At 38.0% G+C, this 19,544-nt stretch overlaps 1 protein-coding gene across 1 annotated transcript; it reads left to right on the top strand.

Annotated features, from left to right (window-relative positions):
• The first annotated feature begins 4,088 nt into the window (after nt 1-4,088).
• Nucleotides 4,089-11,689, top strand: Kcnv1 (potassium voltage-gated channel modifier subfamily V member 1). Its single transcript, XM_028867935.2, has 3 exons — nt 4,089-5,309; nt 6,216-6,745; nt 9,991-11,689. The coding sequence occupies exons 1-3, from the start codon at nt 4,840-4,842 to the stop codon at nt 10,500-10,502; spliced, it is 1,512 nt and encodes a 503-aa protein (XP_028723768.1). The 5' UTR covers nt 4,089-4,839; the 3' UTR covers nt 10,503-11,689.
• Nucleotides 11,690-19,544: the final 7,855 nt, after the last annotated feature.

Below are 19,544 nucleotides of genomic sequence, written 5' to 3'. Positions count from 1 at the left end.
GTAAAATTAACAGACACTATTTTGGCCATTGTCTGTATAACACAGCCAATGTCTTAATTATTTGGAGCATAAAAGTAAATATTTCCTTTTAAAATTATTTGTTAAGAGATTTTCATCGATTCCTACAAATTAAGGTGCTATTTTATAGCAATAATTTTCAAATAATGCTGGCTTTAAATTGAACAAATGTAGTCAAATCTGTATCTTCAATCTATGTGACACATGGGAAATTACTGCAAGGATCTCCTCTTTCTTTTATATCTGTAACATAATAATACTACATGTTCTGAAAGGTTCCATGGTATATAAACAATGAAAGATAATGTTATCAAGTTCTTAGTGTGGTGCCTATCACATAATAAATTCTTAGTGAGGTGTGAGGAGATGGATATCAGAAAAAAACACCCCTAAAACATTAAAAATGTGGGTACACAGGAGGTTTTAGGGAAAAGGAAAATGATGTAATTATGCCATAATCACAAAAATTTTTAAAATGTCTTTTAAAAAGTATCATAAAAAAACAAGAAGCATGGAACTGCAGGAAACATTCTATATCTCATTTAATTTTAAAACAATAGCATAAAGCACGGTCATTGCTCCTGTTTAACAGATGAAGAAAATGAGGCAGCTTGTTCAGGTTACACAGCCAATACAAGACAGAACATGAGTTAAACACATAAAGGTAGTAGCTATTTGTACCATGATGTTATTGTCACCACCACCATTGTCAGTGCATGCTGCAATCTCTGTAGCAGACTAGGCTATAAAAATGAGCTCTTGGGTACTTCCAAAGATAATTGCCTCCCCTTGGAAGGAATCCAGAACAAGCCCACATTAAGCTAAATTCTGCATTAGAGTGGGCTGTCATACAGTTGGGAGGATTTATTCCAAGCACCTAGAAGGCACATGAAAGATGAATACATAGAAGTCATCAAAATTTTTTACCCTTTAAACATATCCCAGTGCTATGAGGAGAAAGGGAACAAAACCATTTTATCCATACACAAAGGCATTTTTAAATATCCACATAACTGACTTATGTAGCTGTCAACCTCTGAGAAATCAAATACAAGGCAAACTGATGCATGCACTGCATGAAATGCCATCTCCTTTGTCAATGAATAATAGAATTTAAGGGGATTTCATGCAAACATATGAGCCTAGAATGATGGGATTAAAAATGAAAAAGTAGAATTTTCCCAAGTTGACTTCTTTAAAGCTTTTTATTCAAATTACTTTCTCATCAAATTTCCTTATCAAATCATAAAATACTATGAAGTTAAAGGATTTGGGATATAAATTAATAGTGAATATATATTTTCTTAAATAAAACTTCAATGATTTAAGATCATATCTGTGTGGTATCATTATTTTGAAACACTAATATCAAGAGTAATTTCACAGACACATCATATTATGTCCCCCAAATGGACTCCAGATAGGTTGAGTATAAAATTAATATGATAATACTATTTTTCAAAATAAAAATATGGTTTTTTGTTTTGTTTTTGAGACAGGGTTTCTGTGTAGTTTTGGTGCCTGGATCTTGCTCTGTAGTCCAGGCTGGCCTCAAACTCACAGAGATCTGCCTGGCTCTGCCTCCTGAGTGCTGGGATCAAAGGCATGCACCACCACTGCATTTTATAATAGGATTTCCAAAGTGTTTCAAATGACTTTTAATATTTATTTTCACAATTGTCATCAAAGAGACAATCTGAAGAATGTCATGATGACAATGCTAGTCTATATGAGCACTTTGAGAATTCAGATACTTAGTAAAGGGCTTTATGCTTAAAGAGTCACAATTCATATGTGTATGTGTGGGGCATATATGTGATATATATGCATGTGTGTGTGTTCATGTGCCTATGTAGGCAAAGGACCAGAAGAGAATTCGACGTGTTCTGCTCTATCACTCTCCAGCTTATTCCCTTGAGACAGGATCTACTGAACCCAGATGTATATTGACATCCAACAAGCCCCGATAATCTTTCTTTCTTTGCCCCTGTAGAGCACTCGAGTAGGCAGGCCACCAACTTACGGTTTTAAATGGGTTCTAGAAATTTGAACTCAGGTCCTCATGGTTGCACAAGTGCTCTTACCCACTGAATGACATCTTCATACTCCTAAAGATGGTTATTATTATTATAATTACTTGCATAGAACACTATTCATCACAACTGAGGGTCAGGGATCTGCCAGTGTCGCCCATAAGACTCCATCACTTTCCACATCTATAGTAGTTCTGTAAATTTTACCCATTTCCTTGCTAGGATCTATAAGGCTAGTGTAGTCCTTTACTACTGATCATAAGACTTAACAGAACTATGAACTTCTTCCTCTTTTAATACCTAAATCATCTATAATTGCAATGAAATTTTATCCTCAATATAAAAGGACATGCAAAACAACAGAGTATCTAAACATATTGATGAACTGTTTGCTGGGATAATTCTGTCTGTATATTTTCTCTTGAAAGGGTTCTCTTGAGAAGTAAAAGTTAATCAAAAAGATAGCTACTAATAGAACTATAACCTAGAAACACCAGAATTAAAAGAATTTAGTGAAATTGCTCTGCAGTTCTCACTGCCTAGCTGAACATTTCACAATCTAACCTGTTTTCTTCCCAGCATATATTAAGCATATATTAGAATATATGCCCAGCACATCATTAACTCTGGCCCTTCATTAGAAACATAAAGCAAAAGTTATCCTACTTTCATTTATTTGAAAACCAACAAAAATGATCGTCTCCACGTTTAACTTATGGAGGCACCTTTTGACATTTATTACTATACTTGAATATGTGTTGGATCAGTATAAACATTTAACTTTTCTGTCTCCATTTCTTCTTCCATTAAACGAGCACATGGACATCTCATAGTGTTGTTATGACTAAATAAGATATTGAAATAGTAGAGTGTCTACAAAATGCCTTGATATAAAGTTAGCAGCCAATAAATTTTTGGTCTTCTTTATTAACACTGGATATCTTGCTAAGGCACTCAGGTCTGCAAAGTAAATAATAATGAAGAGTCCCAGAGTCAGGTGGCAAAGTCTGAACTAGACAACCAAGTGTCTGTCCCATCTATGCAAAAGCTTTTCTCACTACAATAAGCTATATAAATTCTGAAACTACTTACTAAAAAAAAGTCCGGTTCACTTTCCGTGGCAAACACTGGGAAATACTGAGCCTAAATGGTTGCTAGACATAATGATAAATCCTTATCCATGTTTGGAAAGTAAAATATAACTGTCCTAACCCTGCTACACAGCACTTCACCGGTTTGGAAATGTTGCAACATTTTGTAGATGCAGATGGTGAGGAATGAAAATCAAATGCAACAACTCTTGAAGCGTCTTCACACAGATGCAATATGCAGCGTCACTAAGCACTCCTTCCCTCCCTCTTTCCTCACCTTCTACTCTTCTTTAAAGGAGCTGGCCACCTCGGGACGCTGGTTCCAGAGGAGCACTGAGCAAGGGCGGGGCGTAACTCTCAACAGAATCCTGAGGCCAGGAGCCAGGATGCGTGTACAGGCAGAGCTAAGCAGCCAAAGCAGACTATGATCTGTGTTGTGAGCAGCTTTCCCTTTCTGACTGGTGAAGTCAGAATTCTCACGTGTAAGTCAGAAGGGATTAAAGAACACTACAATATCAGCTACAGTGGCTGAGCAACTCCCAGGAGTGTCAGAAGTTACAGGTGAATCACTGTCCTTCCTTCCCACCCTTCCAGCCCTGTGTCCAGTTGGCAGGGGACGCAGCTCTAAGAGGCTGGTAGGCACTCAGCCAATCTCAGCTGATCTCCTGAACTTGGCTTCTCCTTTAACCGTGGGGTCGCTGTTATTTAAACCCTTGTCTCAGCCCACGCTTGTTCTATTCCTTGTCTTTCTGCCTTCCTCCTTTTCCTAAAGTGAGAGCTCCCCTTTGTGTTGGAGAACGCGCCTAGAATGCCTCTTCTGAGAAATTTTAAGAAGTGTGCAGTATCCCAGTGCTCAAGAGCACCTGGCAGCCTGGAGTCCCCCAGTTCTTAACGACCCACTGGAACTTCAACTAGAAGCATTAGCTAGCCTTGTTTTTCAACTAAGAGCTGGAAACCTAAGGGAGGAGAGGAGAAAATCTAGCATGAATGACAGATGGGAACCAGAGAGAAGTGGGAGGAAATCTTGAGTCGGGTACCCCAGACATGTTCCCCCACGTGTTCACAGCCCTAGAGAACATCGCAAACTGAATACCTTACAATAGAAGAGGGACGGTTATAATTACTCAAGTTGGGACTCAGATCCTGCTATCACCGCCTCTTTTCACAACTTTCAGTCTGCAACTGGGCAACAGCGCGGGTCACCATCCTGCTTCCTAGCACCTGATAGAGTCCTTCTCTTTCTGCTTGTGCCCTCTGGATCTTCCCATTCCCTCCCTTGCCAGCTCCTTTACTGGACTCGCCGTATATACAATCCATAGAACCGTGTAGCCTAGGGGTCTCAATTACAAAGTTGAGAGAAGGCTCTGCCTGTATCTAGGAAGGGCCACCGGGTCAGGCTGTGTCCTGGGGCTGTTTCCTCCCTGGACGACCCATGATTGCATGACCGGTTCCCTCTGCGCGACCACTCCTGCTCTCCCAGCCTCCTCGCTCTACCGCGCACTCGCAGCTCCCTAGCGACACCAGCCATCAAGCTGGGGGGGTGGAGAGAGTCGGGGTGCGCAAGTGGGAGGCCTCTCCCTCGGGAGCCTGGGAGATCCCTGCCGCCAGCAGGGGCCGTGCCACCGCCCTCGCGGGAACCCAGGCTTTCATCCAGAGCCTTCCCAACTTCGCGGTGCTCTTAGACCAAGGTGGTCAGGATGGATCTGTCACCCCGCCGCCGGCCGCTGCTGGACTCGTCGTCGCTGGACAGCGGCTCGCTGACCTCGCTGGACTCCAGCGTCTTCTGCAGCGAGGGCGAAGGGGAACCCTTGGCTCTCGGGGACTGCCTCACGGTCAACGTGGGCGGCAGCCGCTTCGTGCTCTCGCAGCAGGCTCTGTCCTGCTTCCCGCACACGCGTCTGGGCAAGCTAGCCGTGGTGGTGGCCTCCTATCGCCGCCTGGGAGCCCTGGCTGCCGCTCCCAGTCCCCTGGAGCTTTGTGATGATGCCAACCCGGTGGACAACGAGTACTTCTTCGACCGCAGCTCCCAGGCGTTCCGCTATGTCCTGCACTACTACCGCACCGGCCGCCTGCACGTCATGGAACAGCTGTGCGCTCTCTCCTTTCTTCAGGAGATCCAGTATTGGGGCATCGACGAACTCAGCATCGACTCCTGCTGCAGGGACAGGTACCCACAGGGCGCGGCAGCTGGGTGGGAAGGCAGGAGAGGGTGATAAGAAAGCACAGGCAAAGACTCGAGGCTGTGCATAAACTTGCCTACCCCAGCCTTGTGAATAGATGTGTCCGCCTCTTGACTGGAAGGTAAGGTGTTTGTGTGAGGCCAGAAATCAATCCTAAAGTCAACTTGTGCGTTGAACTTTAAAAGCAAAACAACAACAACAAAACTCCTTGCCCAATTTCTTCCAGAGACTAAATACTCTGACTTCTTATGAAAGCCCAGGCTGATCAGACTTTGTGTAAACACCTGGTAATTAAGTAGCTGAGTCAGAAGAAAGAAAGAAAAAAACAAAAAAACAAAAAAACAAAAAAACAAAAAAAAAAAAAAAAAAAAAAACCTATGTCTGAAAAGATACACAGGAATGGAAGGGTTTGGATTATTATCATTCATCATATCAGAACTTGAACTCTGAAAAACTTGCTTGAAGGATCTCTTCAGACCCTTAATGAGAGTTCATTTCTCGGATGATTATTATAGGCTCTGACAGTGACTTATTGTTGACCTCTCACTACTATTACTCCTTCATGGATGTTTTTCTTTTGTACACACAAATGTTCCAGGTGACAAACAGATGTTCTTGTCACCAGAAAATAAGTCACAAAAGTTCATTGGTCCAAAATTGCCTAGTTATGTATAAATCCTGTTTCCATAAATTTCTACTAGGAAATTGTCGTTTAAAAAGTCAGAAGTGGGAAATCTGGCAGGGACCACCCTGGGTAAAATGTTAATATATTTCTATATTTTATCACTATGTGTGACCTCTTTGTCAAATTTAATTCTCTTGTAGTTCTGTGTGTGTGTGTGTGTGTGTGTGTGTGTGTGTTTAATTAATTACAAAGTTGTCTTCCCTAAAAGATACTTCAGAAGAAAGGAGCTGAGTGAAACGCTTGACTTTAAGAAGGACACAGATGACCAGGAAAGTCAACATGAGAGTGAACAGGACTTCTCACAAGGACCTTGTCCCACTGTCCGCCAAAAGCTCTGGGATATCCTGGAGAAACCTGGGTCTTCCACAGCAGCCAGGATCTTTGGAGTAATCTCCATCATTTTTGTGGCAGTGTCCATCGTCAACATGGCCCTGATGTCAGCTGAGTTAAGCTGGCTCAACCTACAGCTGCTGGAGATCTTGGAATATGTGTGCATCAGCTGGTTCACAGGGGAATTCATCCTGCGCTTCCTGTGTGTGAAAGACAGGTGCCGCTTCCTGAGGAAGGTACCCAACATAATAGACCTCCTTGCCATCTTGCCCTTCTACATAACTCTTCTGGTGGAAAGTCTGAGTGGCAGCCACACCACACAGGAGCTGGAAAATGTGGGGCGCTTGGTCCAGGTTTTGAGGCTCCTCAGGGCTCTTCGCATGCTAAAACTGGGAAGGCATTCTACAGGTATTCCTATTTTATTGGTGCCTTTTAATTTCCCTTTGTTTAAATGCTTTGATCCCAGCACTTGGGAGGTGAAGGTAGGTGGATCTCTGTGAGTTTGAGGCCAACCTGGTCTACAAAGCAAGTTCCAGGACAGCCAGGACACAGAGAAACTCTGTCTTGAAAGAAAACAAACAAACAAACAAACAAAAACCAAGCTTTAAATAGTTGAACACATCACCACCTTCCAGCTTTACCCAACTCTCACCTCTTAAAAAGTACTAGAAAGCAAAATCTTCAAGATGTTATCAGAGACATAGAGCTATCTCTCACACGGTTTCTGTTTACAGGGCATGGTGGAACAATTTGATCATCTTTTAACTTTTAACTTTATTATATCTCAGTGCTATGTGTATACACACACACATATATGTATATGTATACACACACACATATATATATACACATACATAAATACATTTTTCTTCTCAAAGGTCAAGCATACAACATACATAAATGGCATATAAATTATATGCTATACATTGGGCCATTAGCTATTTTGTATTCCACTTCCAAAATGTATATATATATATATATATATATATATATATATATATATATATATATATAATTTTATTCTTGACTGGAGAGAAGAGTCTTCCTTAATCATGGCAGACAAGAGATGGCCAGGTGTTGATGGTCTTCCTCTAGTTTTTGATGAATAAGTAGAATCATTAATCTTTGGAAGAAAGAGATGGCAGTAACTAAATGCCTTACTTAGTTATTGAGAATTTATTAAACTTTGAAAGATCAAATGAATATTTTCTAGAACCCATACACACACACACACACACACACACACACACACTAACCTGACCTTGAAAATTAGAGCCAATGCCAATGGAAATTGAACAGAGCAATTAAAGAGAACTTTTATTTTCTGAAAGTAATGGTGCTCAGCAGTTGGTTTTCTGACTAATTCATATTCTAGGGTTATAAAGTTATACTTTAAAAGAAAATGAGAATATTTCCATGAGTTTGTTGAAATGTAAATTCTCAACCCCAGCTGTCAGAAGGTAAAATTTTAGTATATGGATTACTTTCTGGACCATGCACTTTAATAGGTATGCAATTATTTTTGAGCTAGGTATTTGGGGAGTCATGTGTTTTTGAGAAACACTGGAGCAACATGCATAATAATACAGTACAAATGTATATACACACAATGTGTTTACAGAGTACTACTGCAGTGAATGTTCACAAAGATATATCTGAATGACCACTGTAAGGGTGGTGGTAGCTATGTCTGCCTATTAACGTAGGAAGAAATTAACCTGCAATTTCTTTTCCTACATCTCTGTAATTAAGACTCACCCTACAAAATTCTACTTGTGTATTTTCCTAGCTAGTCTTACACACCAGGGATCTGATGATGGGGTTTCCAAGAACTTTTACAAGTAACACTCTTTGTTTCCTGACACAGATAATGGGATGCTTGCTTTGAGTATTTATAAACTCTTCCCAGGATTCAATTTCTAAAACACTGAGAGCTACATTTTTTTTCCAAAAGAAAAGAAAAGAAAAGGGAAATAATAGTAATTTCCACACTGTCACCTTCAAAAGTTTTCTCAGTTCTAAAGAAAGTACAAAGTATTAACAAAGCCTTAATTTATTTAAAGTGTATGACAAATACATGAATATTTGATAGTTTTATGTCAAATATAACATTTAGAAAATATGGCCACAAACATCATGAGTCCCCACATATTTGGAACATTTGTTGAGAGATATTATATAATAATGGTTAGGATCCTTGACAGTCTTGGTGTAACTCCGGTCTTGTAGCTTTGTACTAGACACACCAGCCCTGTTACTGTCAAACTCCTTATCTGTAAAGTAACACAACAGTGACAACATCTGTCACATGGTATTTTTGAGGAGTGTCTGAATTTAGTTATGTGGGTGATATTTTTATTTTAAGTGAAATCAGTTGTTCTAAACACTATACTTATGTCAATTTATTTCTAAACTGTCATTCTATATAGACACACTAAAGACAATTTTTCTAATGAGATATTACAAAGTTATTCTGGATATTCTTTTGAAGTTAAACTTCAAAGTTAATGTGCGTTGTTCTTTTAAAATAGGCGATAATAAGACCAAAATATCTCAATATTTGAAGAAAAATCTTCAAAATAAATAGACTGTGGGTAGTATTCTAATAATGCATTTCAAATAATCTCTAAGGGTGAATAAAAATGAAAAGCATTCTTTTTATTAATTTGGGCTTTCAAGACAATTTATTTGTGCTGTCATGTTGGTATGACTTCAAAAGAAACATTTGTCTAACCTTGGAAAAGGTTTCTCACTGGTTAGTTCAAAGCCTGGTTTATAATGGGCTCTTGCTGCTTTCTTTAGCACATAAGTTTTTTACAGGTGTTACAGGACTCCCATAGGTCTGGATCTCCTGATAGTTGGTAAATTTCTCTAGTTCTTCCATTAATACACATTTTGGCAATGAAAAAATATTGCTTAGTCTTTATCTTCTTACAAGGAATCAGAAACATCATATGGTCAAGGGAGATAAGGACTAGAATTTTAATGGGTATTCTGAGAATTCTAGAACCTTCTTATGTACTAGTAAGAATGTGTTCTGGATATATATTTGATGTCTGTGGTGTCACTGGTGCCTAACTTACTCCTGTGTTTTTACTTCATTGCCATGGAATACATCCTTCCTCTCTGGATTTCAGTCAATGAAGCCTCTGATTGAATTAATCTTTATCATGAGTCAGAAAATAAGAGGCAAAAATATATGACAGCAACATCAAAACAATGATAAAAAGAAGTATCTGAAATGACATACTGAAAAGAAGCTTTGATCATGTGAGCCCTCCACATTACATCCTGGCAAAGGACTTTGATAACATGAAGTGATAAACTCCTGTAAGACAGCCTCTGTCTGTCTTTCAGTCTCATGTTTTCAAATTAAAAAAAGACAGAAATAGCATGAACCCAAGGATTATACAAGTAAATGAATGAATATAGTTACATTTCTCCTTATCTTTCAAACCTGGCCCCACTAACAAGACTATAAGCTTTCTGAAAACAGAGGTCATGATTTAGTCTTCATTGTATCCCCCAAAACATTGCTCAGCATATTAGTTATGCAGAACATGCTTGTGGGTGGATTTCTAGGGGGGAGAGAGGAAGGAGAGAAGGAAAGCAAAGAAGGATGCTCATGCCTGACAGCAGCTCTTCTCTTGCAGGATTGCGCTCTCTTGGGATGACAATCACCCAGTGCTATGAAGAAGTTGGCCTACTGCTCCTGTTTCTATCTGTGGGGATTTCTATATTTTCAACAATAGAATACTTTGCAGAGCAAAGCATTCCTGACACAACCTTCACAAGTGTTCCTTGTGCATGGTGGTGGGCCACCACTTCCATGACTACAGTAGGATATGGGGACATTAGACCAGACACCACTACAGGCAAAATTGTGGCCTTCATGTGTATCCTATCGGGAATCCTTGTCTTGGCCTTGCCTATTGCCATTATTAACGATCGCTTCTCTGCTTGCTACTTCACTTTGAAACTCAAGGAAGCAGCCGTGAGACAGCGGGAAGCTCTCAAGAAGCTTACAAAGAATATTGCCACTGACTCATATATCAGTGTTAACCTGAGAGATGTCTATGCCCGGAGCATCATGGAGATGCTTCGATTAAAGGGCAGGGAAAGAGCAAGTACTAGAAGCAGTGGTGGAGATGATTTCTGGTTTTAAGTTTACCTATGTACATTTGACTGGATTGATGAAGCCTTGCTACTATGGATATCTGTATATTGATGATGAGTTTCTTGAACTCTTCTCATCTTCTTTCTGGTCTATTGATTTCCTAGAATATTTAACATCTGCTATAGCAACTACTGATTATTTTGACACACATGTCTTCAACATAGCTGATTAATAAAACCAAAATGATTTGGGAAAAGAAATACATATCTGAATTTTCAAATATTAATGAATATAATTTCATACAAAATATAATTTCAGACTTTAAAAGTTTAAAGATTTATGTGTTAATGTTTTTAGGTTTTTGCAGCTTTGGGTTTACTTTTTTTAATGGAAGTTGAACTGCACAGCCCAGAGGGAAAAAAATTAGTGAACATTTGAAATTACACTGAACATCATTTTGCTATTTAAAAATATTATCCAAATAAATTACGTTTTCTCTATAAATTAGACATTATATTCTGTTGAGCATAATGATAAGCTTTACAAGCAAACACTGAAACTTTGTGGTCTTAGAGGGTACCTCTTTTTCCATCAAGTGCAAATCACTGGGCCAAAATGGACAGAGCTCCGCCCTTCATCACTCCAGTTGCAAGTGGCCTCAGACTGCTGAGAATGCAGTAAGTGAGGCTTCAAGTGCCTAGCCAGCTTCATCATCCCAGCTGAGTGTGGTGTGTGAAGAAGAAAGCAGCACAGGTCTTTGTGAAAATTAGATGGTTTGTAAAATGTCTCATTATGGATGAACTATTTAAGTTATGCCTTCAAAACCATGAAATCATGAATATGTAAAAGTGAAGTTGTTAAGATCCTAAATTTATTCATTGAAAAGATTAGATAGCCTTTTTATGAGTGAAAAATATGTTGAATGGCATCATTAGATGAACTTGAAAATCTTTTTATTTGTTAAAAAATATTGTGGAAAGCTTTCTGATTGTTGAGGTAAATAACAAATGTTCAGACTTTGCAGGCACTTTGACAGTATTTATGGTAGTAATACAATGCCTAAATGTTGTGGCATTTAATTAAAGCCAAAAGTTTTTAAAGCTAAGAAATAACCCTGGTTCTAATATAATAGTAAGTAATATTTTCAAAAGCCTGACAGAAGATTCCCTTATTGCCTACTTTCTTGATGTATGCAATAAAGTTCCTAAAGAAAATAAAATTGGTCCTGAGATAGAGATCTTACTCTTCCTATTTATAAAACAAATATACATGAAATGTATATGCATACATACAGAATAACTACAATATCAAAACTTTGTGGGCAATAAAATTAGGAAAAAACAGACACTGTCTTGCTGAAGTTGATGGTAATGAGCATTGCAGAAGCTTTTGCTTTAAATCCTGGGATTGAAATGCAATCCCATCTTCCCAGCATATGCAAAGCAGAGAGAGGAGAAATATAAGCTTGGGGCCAACACAGACTGCATAGCACATTCAAGGTCAGCTTTGACCGAATAGCAAGTTCAAGGACACCTGGAAGGCAGGGTAAGACCCTGTCTCAAAAAGAAAAAGATAATCCTTTGTCTTAATATATGGTTTGATAATTTGTAACATGTTATTTATTATATGGCTACATATTTCACCAAAGGTATTTAAGGCATCCTACTATATTACAAACTACAAATTAAGCAAGAAAGGTGCCAATCATCTGTAAGATGCCATGGATTATAAATACATTCCATATATATATATTATATATATATATATAATACTTACCACAGAGGCAAGGAAATACCTCCTGTTTTCTGGTGTACATGCTTAAATTCTGAACAAATTTCCTTGGCACGAGTTTTAAATTATATCCTCAGGTACTTAAATTTACTTGGCTTGTTTGTACTTCTCCTAAATATTTTAAGAATATTACAAAAAGTAAATAATATTAAAATAAATGTCCTTTATTTTAATGACAGGTTCTTACTATGTAGCCCAGCTAGCCTGGAACTTACAATACAGATGAGGCTGTCCTCAGACTCATAAAAGTCTGCTTCCCAAGTGCTAGTATTAAACTTGTGTAACCACCATATATGGTAATATTTATCATACAAAAAGGCATGGACCCTAAAGCAAGTCTGGGCACCACTAGCCATAACATAAAACTATCCATTGTCTGAATGGGTAGTAGATGTCAGACATAGAAAACAAATTTACTCTGGACTTTCTGGAAATTTCTCCAGTAATAATTGTCACTAGACTACAGTCTGTAGTTTCCCTCAAATATCACAATTATATAATTACTCTTACATTCCTCTAAAATATTTTACTTTAGAGTAGATTTTGTTCACATAATATATTCTAATTATGGTTTTGACTTTCCCAACTCTGAGATTCTCCCCACTCCCCTCCCATCCAAATTCACACTATTTCCACACCATTTATGCTCTCCCTTAGAAAACAAATGGGCATCTGAAGAATAATAATAAAATAAGATGAAAAAACAACAGGAAGCTAGGCGGTGGTGGTGCACACCTTTAATCCCAGCACTCGGGAGGCAGAGCCAGGCAGATCACTGTGAGTTTGAGGCCAGCCTGGTCTACAGAGCAAGATTCAGGACAAGTACCAAAATTACACAGAGAAACCCTGTCTCCAAAAACCAAAACCAAAAAAAAAAAAAAAAAAAAAAAAAACCAACCAGCAGAAGTACAATAAAACAAACGGAAGAAATAAACCAAAAACCCACAGGAAGCACATACAGATGCACACATACACACATATTTGCACATACAGATGCACACATACACACATATTTGCACACACAGGAAGCCAAAATATATACATAAAGTACCTATAAGGTTACAAAAAAAAAAAGAAGCTTTGACAGAACAATATGAGACAAAGAACCTCCAAAGATACCACTGAATTTGTTTTGTGTTAGCTATCTACTGCTGGACATTGTGTTTGTATATCCGGTGAGACTACAATGGAGAGAACTGGTTTTTCATTTGTGAGTGGTTATCAACTGGCAATAGCTTCTGGGTTAGGAATGGGGCTTGTTTTAAATTCGCCTCTTGGCTCTGGGACCTCATCTGGCACAGACCCAGGCAGGCTCTGTGTATGCTGTCACAGTCTCTGTGAGTTCATATGTGCACCAATCCTGCTGTGCTTAGAGGGCCATGGTTCCTCCATCCCCTCTGGCTCTTATACTCTTTCTGCCTGTTTCTATGTGGTTCTCTGAGCCCTGAGGGGGGCGGGTAGGATTTGATGAAATATCTCCATCAAATCCCACTCAGAACTTGAACTGAGTGTTCCAAGGTCTCTCACACTGTGCACACGTGTCTGACTGTGGGTCTCTGTATTTGTTCCAAACCATTGCAAGAGGAAGTTTTTCTAATGGTGATTGGAGCAAGGCATGGATCTATGAATATAGCAGAATATCATTAGGAGTCTTTTTTCTACAATCCTTATTCAGAACGGAAGTATTTGGTGTTCCCCTTAGTTCTCTGAGCTATTGAGTCTCATGGTTTTTGGTCACCTAAGGAGTGTTGGGGATGGCTTCTATTTCATGGAGTAGGCTTTAAGTCGAATCATATTCTGGTTGGTTACTCTCATAAGCTTTGTGCCACTATTGCATTAGCGTATCTTGCAGGCTGATCACCATTGTAGATTGAAGGGTTGATGTTTACCTTTTTCCTTTGGTAGCACACAGAGTATCTTCCAGTAGTACAGACACTAGTGTGTAGTGGTAAAGGCTCTGGGTAGGAACCAGCTTGACTTCTCTGTGTTCAATGAATTGTGTAAGTATTGTCTTGAGCAATACAGACTTGCTGTCAGTTTGTGGAGAGCAACCAATAATGCTGGCAATAGCATGGGTTATTGGAGGTTCCCATGGGGTCCTTTTGGCCAACAACTAGATTAGATATAATCCACTCCTGTCTTCATTTACTGATGAAATATGTCTAGTCAGGTCTTCTTTCCTCCCTTCATTTGGTCCTCCCATTCCTGCCCCACGCAGTCCATCTATACCTATCTATTCTATTTCCCCTGTCTAGGGAAATCCAATCTTTCCCCCTAGTCCCTTATTTTATACCTATTTATCAGTTCAACAAACATTTACTTAAAATCCTATGAGTATTGAGCATTAGAGAGTTTTTGCTAATCAAGAACAAGTCCTATTCTCTTGTATTTAATACCCTATTCAAAGACATGCAGATAAGACAAAGGAAAAAATGAGATATTGAGAGACCAAAACTTAGCTAAGTCCACACAGGAATCACATGGCAAAGTCAATTTATTAATCTACCTGACTCTAAAAAAAATTACCCTAAAATCACCTAGCAGGTTTTCCTAGTACATTCACTATGCCTTAAAAGAAACATAAGCAGATGTGGGACCATGGTTCCAAAAACAGTTGTGGGAGAACTCATAGCTTTTATAGCACAAATATAAACTGTCTTTAGAATAATCAAGAGTTGAAATTTTATTATAAAAATTATATGTATATGTCCACACATCAATTTTCATGAACACAAAGCATCCTAAAATATTTTCTACATGTATGATTTATTAACTATATAAATTTTGTCAAGATACAGACATTTCTAAAAATATTTAAAAGTTTGAAATACTTTACAATACAATTGCTTAGGTGAACTTGTTATTTACAAAATACCAATGAATTTATTCAATAAATATACATATAAGCAAACTCGATTAACTTTAAAGATTAACCAAATGAGAACTCTATTTTATATGTATAATTATGAAAAAATTGGGCATTGTTCAAAATTTATGAATTATTGTTGTAGAACAATATTGAATTTTTTAGAAATCTAAAATAAATAAATTACTGTCTTTCTCTAAGCTATTTGGAGAACACAAATTAAAAACTTTTGAAAGACAAGTAAGATGGCTCAGCAGATAAAGATATCTGCTGCCAAGACCAATGACCTAAGTTGAAGACTCTGGGACCCTGATGATCTAAAAAAAGAACTAACTCCCAAAGGTTGTGTTCTTATATCCATCAATACTCCGTGCCAGTCTTGTGTTGCCCCCGCCCCACTTAATAAAATGCAACAAAAAGTCTGAATGCACACAGTAAAATGTTTAAATGTTTTAAATAAATATTTAAATAAATAAATGTTTAAATATTTTAAAAGGCAAATGTCAGAAGTCACATCACATTCCTGTTTTGTTGTTTCTCTACCATATGTACATAAAATATGCAAGGGACAGTTTGTTTATTATTTTAATGTATGGGAGTAATATGCAGAATGTAGAATTCACAAGGAGTCCAAGAAGGTCAAAATCTTTGTTTTACAAAAGTATTGTTTTCATCATAACCCTTTGACTAGCTCTTACAGAAAATATATATGCTGACTCAAGATGTCTAAACAAAACATTATCTTTGGGTAAGTTTATTTCATTAAGATGAAAATCCTGGTCCTTTGAAAAATCAGGCATTAATTTTTATCTTACCAGGTCTTCAATTTCAGTCCCAGAACTGGTTGACAAATGCTGTGGTCCAATGTCTCCCTTAATGACTGCCATTTACAAAGTATCCCCAATCCACTTTGTAAAGCATGATTATATATGTAAAACTTACAAGGATAACTTTATCAATTAGCCCCATAGGCAATTGTTTACATGGAATACTTGAAAAGTGATGGATACTGACACTTCCCTTTTCCTAACTTCACACATATTATAGTCAGTTCTTAATTCTCTCCCTCACTTCCACTGACCTGCTTTTCTAACATTCAATCAGGGATGCTCCATCCCAATTCAATCCATTCCAAAGCCTAGTTGAAACTGTCCCTCTGGAGAAGGTCAATGCTGTAGCCTGCTCCTCTTTACATTCATGCCAGCAATCCCATTTGGATTCTTGGGTTTGTGAGCAATCAAACTGCACCTCCTGAGTCCATTCACTCTCAAAGTAACTGGAACCTGCTAACACCTCCCTTTGATTCTTCTTTCACTCATAAAATTGAATCATCAAAGAGACATTCTACAAGAACCAGCACCCACATTCATCCACCCACCTCCATCTGTTGTTCTCCTTCCTTCCTTTCTATTACAAGAGTCAACCCGGCTATCTCACTTTTCTCTCCAGATCCAGGGATTGCCTCGGCATCTCTTTCCATTTTCCCCAGCAGATCATCACTTTTCCCTTCTCCCACGGACATCCCTATCACCATAACATATGTCTTAATGTTCCCATTTCAAAAGGAACAAAATAAAAAATATGGACAAATTAGCTCTCTAGATCTCTCTTTATCTAAAATCCACCTAATTTTCTGCTTCCCTTCATGAAGAAATTTCTGTCAGGGGTTTCTGTGTTCAGTATTTCCATTTTTATAGTGTTTCTTATTCTTTCTTAAAAATCTACTCATTAGTTTCCTGCTGACCCATCTCCTGTAAAATTAGGGTTCTCATGATCAGCAATGGCCCAGTCCTGCTAACAACAGTCATATGTGCTCAGGTTTCATATTGCACTTTAAAAGGTTAATTATGGATGCTTCTTTGAAACACTTCCTTCACTTGACTCACAGCACTTTGCAGCTACCTAATTTTACCCTTCCTTAATACTCACCACCTTTTTTGGCTGAGATGTTCCATTAGAGCCAAATCCTTACTCATCTGCTCCTTTTGGTTTATATTTTTTTCACTTGACAAAATAATCTAGTTTGTGACTTAAATATCACTGACATTTAGTCAACTCCTAAATTTCCACACTGAGACCAGACTCTCCTCTCACTGCCTGTATCTAGTTAGCAGATATTTAATAAATACCTCATAATTAGCATGTCAAATGCAAAACTGTTGACATGTTTTCAAAACGTCTAGGTTAAAAAATCTTCTGAGAAGATGATCAAGACAAGTAATTACTGGTTTGTTGATGATGTTCAAGGTATTCATTGTGAAAGTGAACATGTGGACAATACAATATCAGAAAGTCAAACGAGGAGCCTTCAGATCATAGAGCAGATAGGAAAACTGTGATGAGGCTAGAGAAAGGAGGGAAAGATTGTTATGAATGAGGTTCTAAGACATTGTTGTCAGGTTAATAGAGAAGCCTTGAGCAATGGTAGCCACTGAGGAGTGTCCTAACTCTTAGAAATGGAACTATATTGTTACAGTTCATAGAGAAAGATCACAGCTGACTTAAACTGCCGTCACACTTCCCCTAAAAGGAGGACCAAGCAATGCATTTTCTTTGCATCATAGTCAGCCAGTTCATGTGGCTCCCCAGATTTTCTGCAGGCATTTCAGGCCCAACATCTTCATGAATCCCTTGAACCTCTTAGGACACGAGTAGCTTGGGACGAAAAAGGTAGATGGAATGAACTAAACCCTCAGTACTGTTGGCCTCTTAACAACTTTTCGTTGTCCTCTCCCTCCCTCACAATTTATAGCACCTAATCACAGAATGTTATTTTCCACACTACAGCTTAACATCCTAAAGAAATGATAAAGAAAATTCTAGTCATCTTCTGGTAGACTTGAACAATCATTTTCATTCAAGAAAACATTTTTTTAAAAGTCATTATTGTGTGCTGAAGCATATTGCATTATGGTTCACAGTATTATCATTTCCATCTGTTATTAAAGAAAGAGAATGCATAAAAATGGTATAGCAGAGGAATTTTCAAAATATTCTAAACCCTATTGTTTTCTGTTCTAAACTATTAACACCATACTCAGCATGATGCTGCTTTAATGGGCATTTCTAGTAACCCAAGGTTTCAAAACTCCTTTCATGTCTTCCTAGCAACTCGTGTAAGGCCACTGAGTTAGGTAAATATATTTAGCTTTGAGTAACACAATGCAGTTAAATCTGAAGTAACAGAGACTATACTTTACAATTTTTTTTATCTTCTACAGTTGAGTGGATACTCCCAATTATGTGAAACCTTATTTCTTTAATTCACCTTTTTTTTAAAAAGTCTTGTAATCTAAGAGGTTTTATAGGCAAAAAAAGGGAAAAATGAATACATATATATATATATATACATATATATACACAAAATCAAAAATAATTATATCAAAAAATAATTGAATTAAAGAAGATTTGACAGTTGAGTAAATGAATGTATATAAATGAAAAACTAAATGGTAAGTGACAACTCATGGTTAACAAATGTGATTTGGGAATTCAAGGCACAGACAGATTTCTCACTAATCACCTCAGTATTCTAGCAGGATATTTAGTCTGAATTTCAGCTATCTGCCTAGGAAAGCCGAACCTTCTTTAAAAAGTCATTTCAGTTTCTCTAAAAGAGGGCAATATTTCCGAAACCCCACCGTTACTCTTGTCTTTGCTGGTATAGCAAATGTTTTCTCTTAAGTGGTCTATAATTATCATTGTCAACTCACTCTAAATGGTGCATGTGAAAATAAAAGACAGTTATAGTTGCCATGGAAACTGTGCAGAGAATTTATTTCAACAGGCCTCACTTCTAAAGTTAAAAAAAAAATAAAAAAGAGGTTTACAGACAATAGTACTACCTTGACCACAAGCTGCTGGGGAAAGAAAGAAATGACACAGGTGTGCAAGTAAAAACCTTGCTTTTACCTTTAGCTGAACTCACAGCTTCTTGATTCATATGAGCTTATTATGTATAAATTTGTTATCTATTTTCTTTTCAAATGACCAAAGAAAGTGTTTTCCAAAACTCATCCTGCATAACAATGCAGCTTATTTTTTTGTAATATCGTAAGTTCATAATCAATACACAATAACTGTAAATCTTCATTAGAGGTAAGGTAAACATGTATACAATCTATGTAGGGAAAAGGGGCTAGCAAAAGAAACCCACCCTGACCCTGGAGCCCAGAACTAGGAAAAGATGGCTCAGATCAGAGGAGAAAGAAACACAGTTTGGCTCAGTCAGATCAGAGCCATCTCTGCCCCTGGCCAACTGACTTGCGAAACCAACCAATCACAGAGCAGGACAGTAGAATCCTGGGCCCCAAGTCAACCCCTGGTGGACTCCACCCCCAAGACATCCTGTGTAAACTGCCCTGCCTGGTCAGTTAGAAGGAAAAGGCTGTTCTCTCCACCCTAGGAGAGGCAGCTACTCTCCTGGACTCCTC

This window comes from Peromyscus leucopus, chromosome 20 (genome assembly GCF_004664715.2).
Source record: "Peromyscus leucopus breed LL Stock chromosome 20, UCI_PerLeu_2.1, whole genome shotgun sequence".
Taxonomy (NCBI): domain Eukaryota; kingdom Metazoa; phylum Chordata; class Mammalia; order Rodentia; family Cricetidae; genus Peromyscus; species Peromyscus leucopus.
This window is presented reverse-complemented; position numbering and strand designations above follow the sequence as displayed.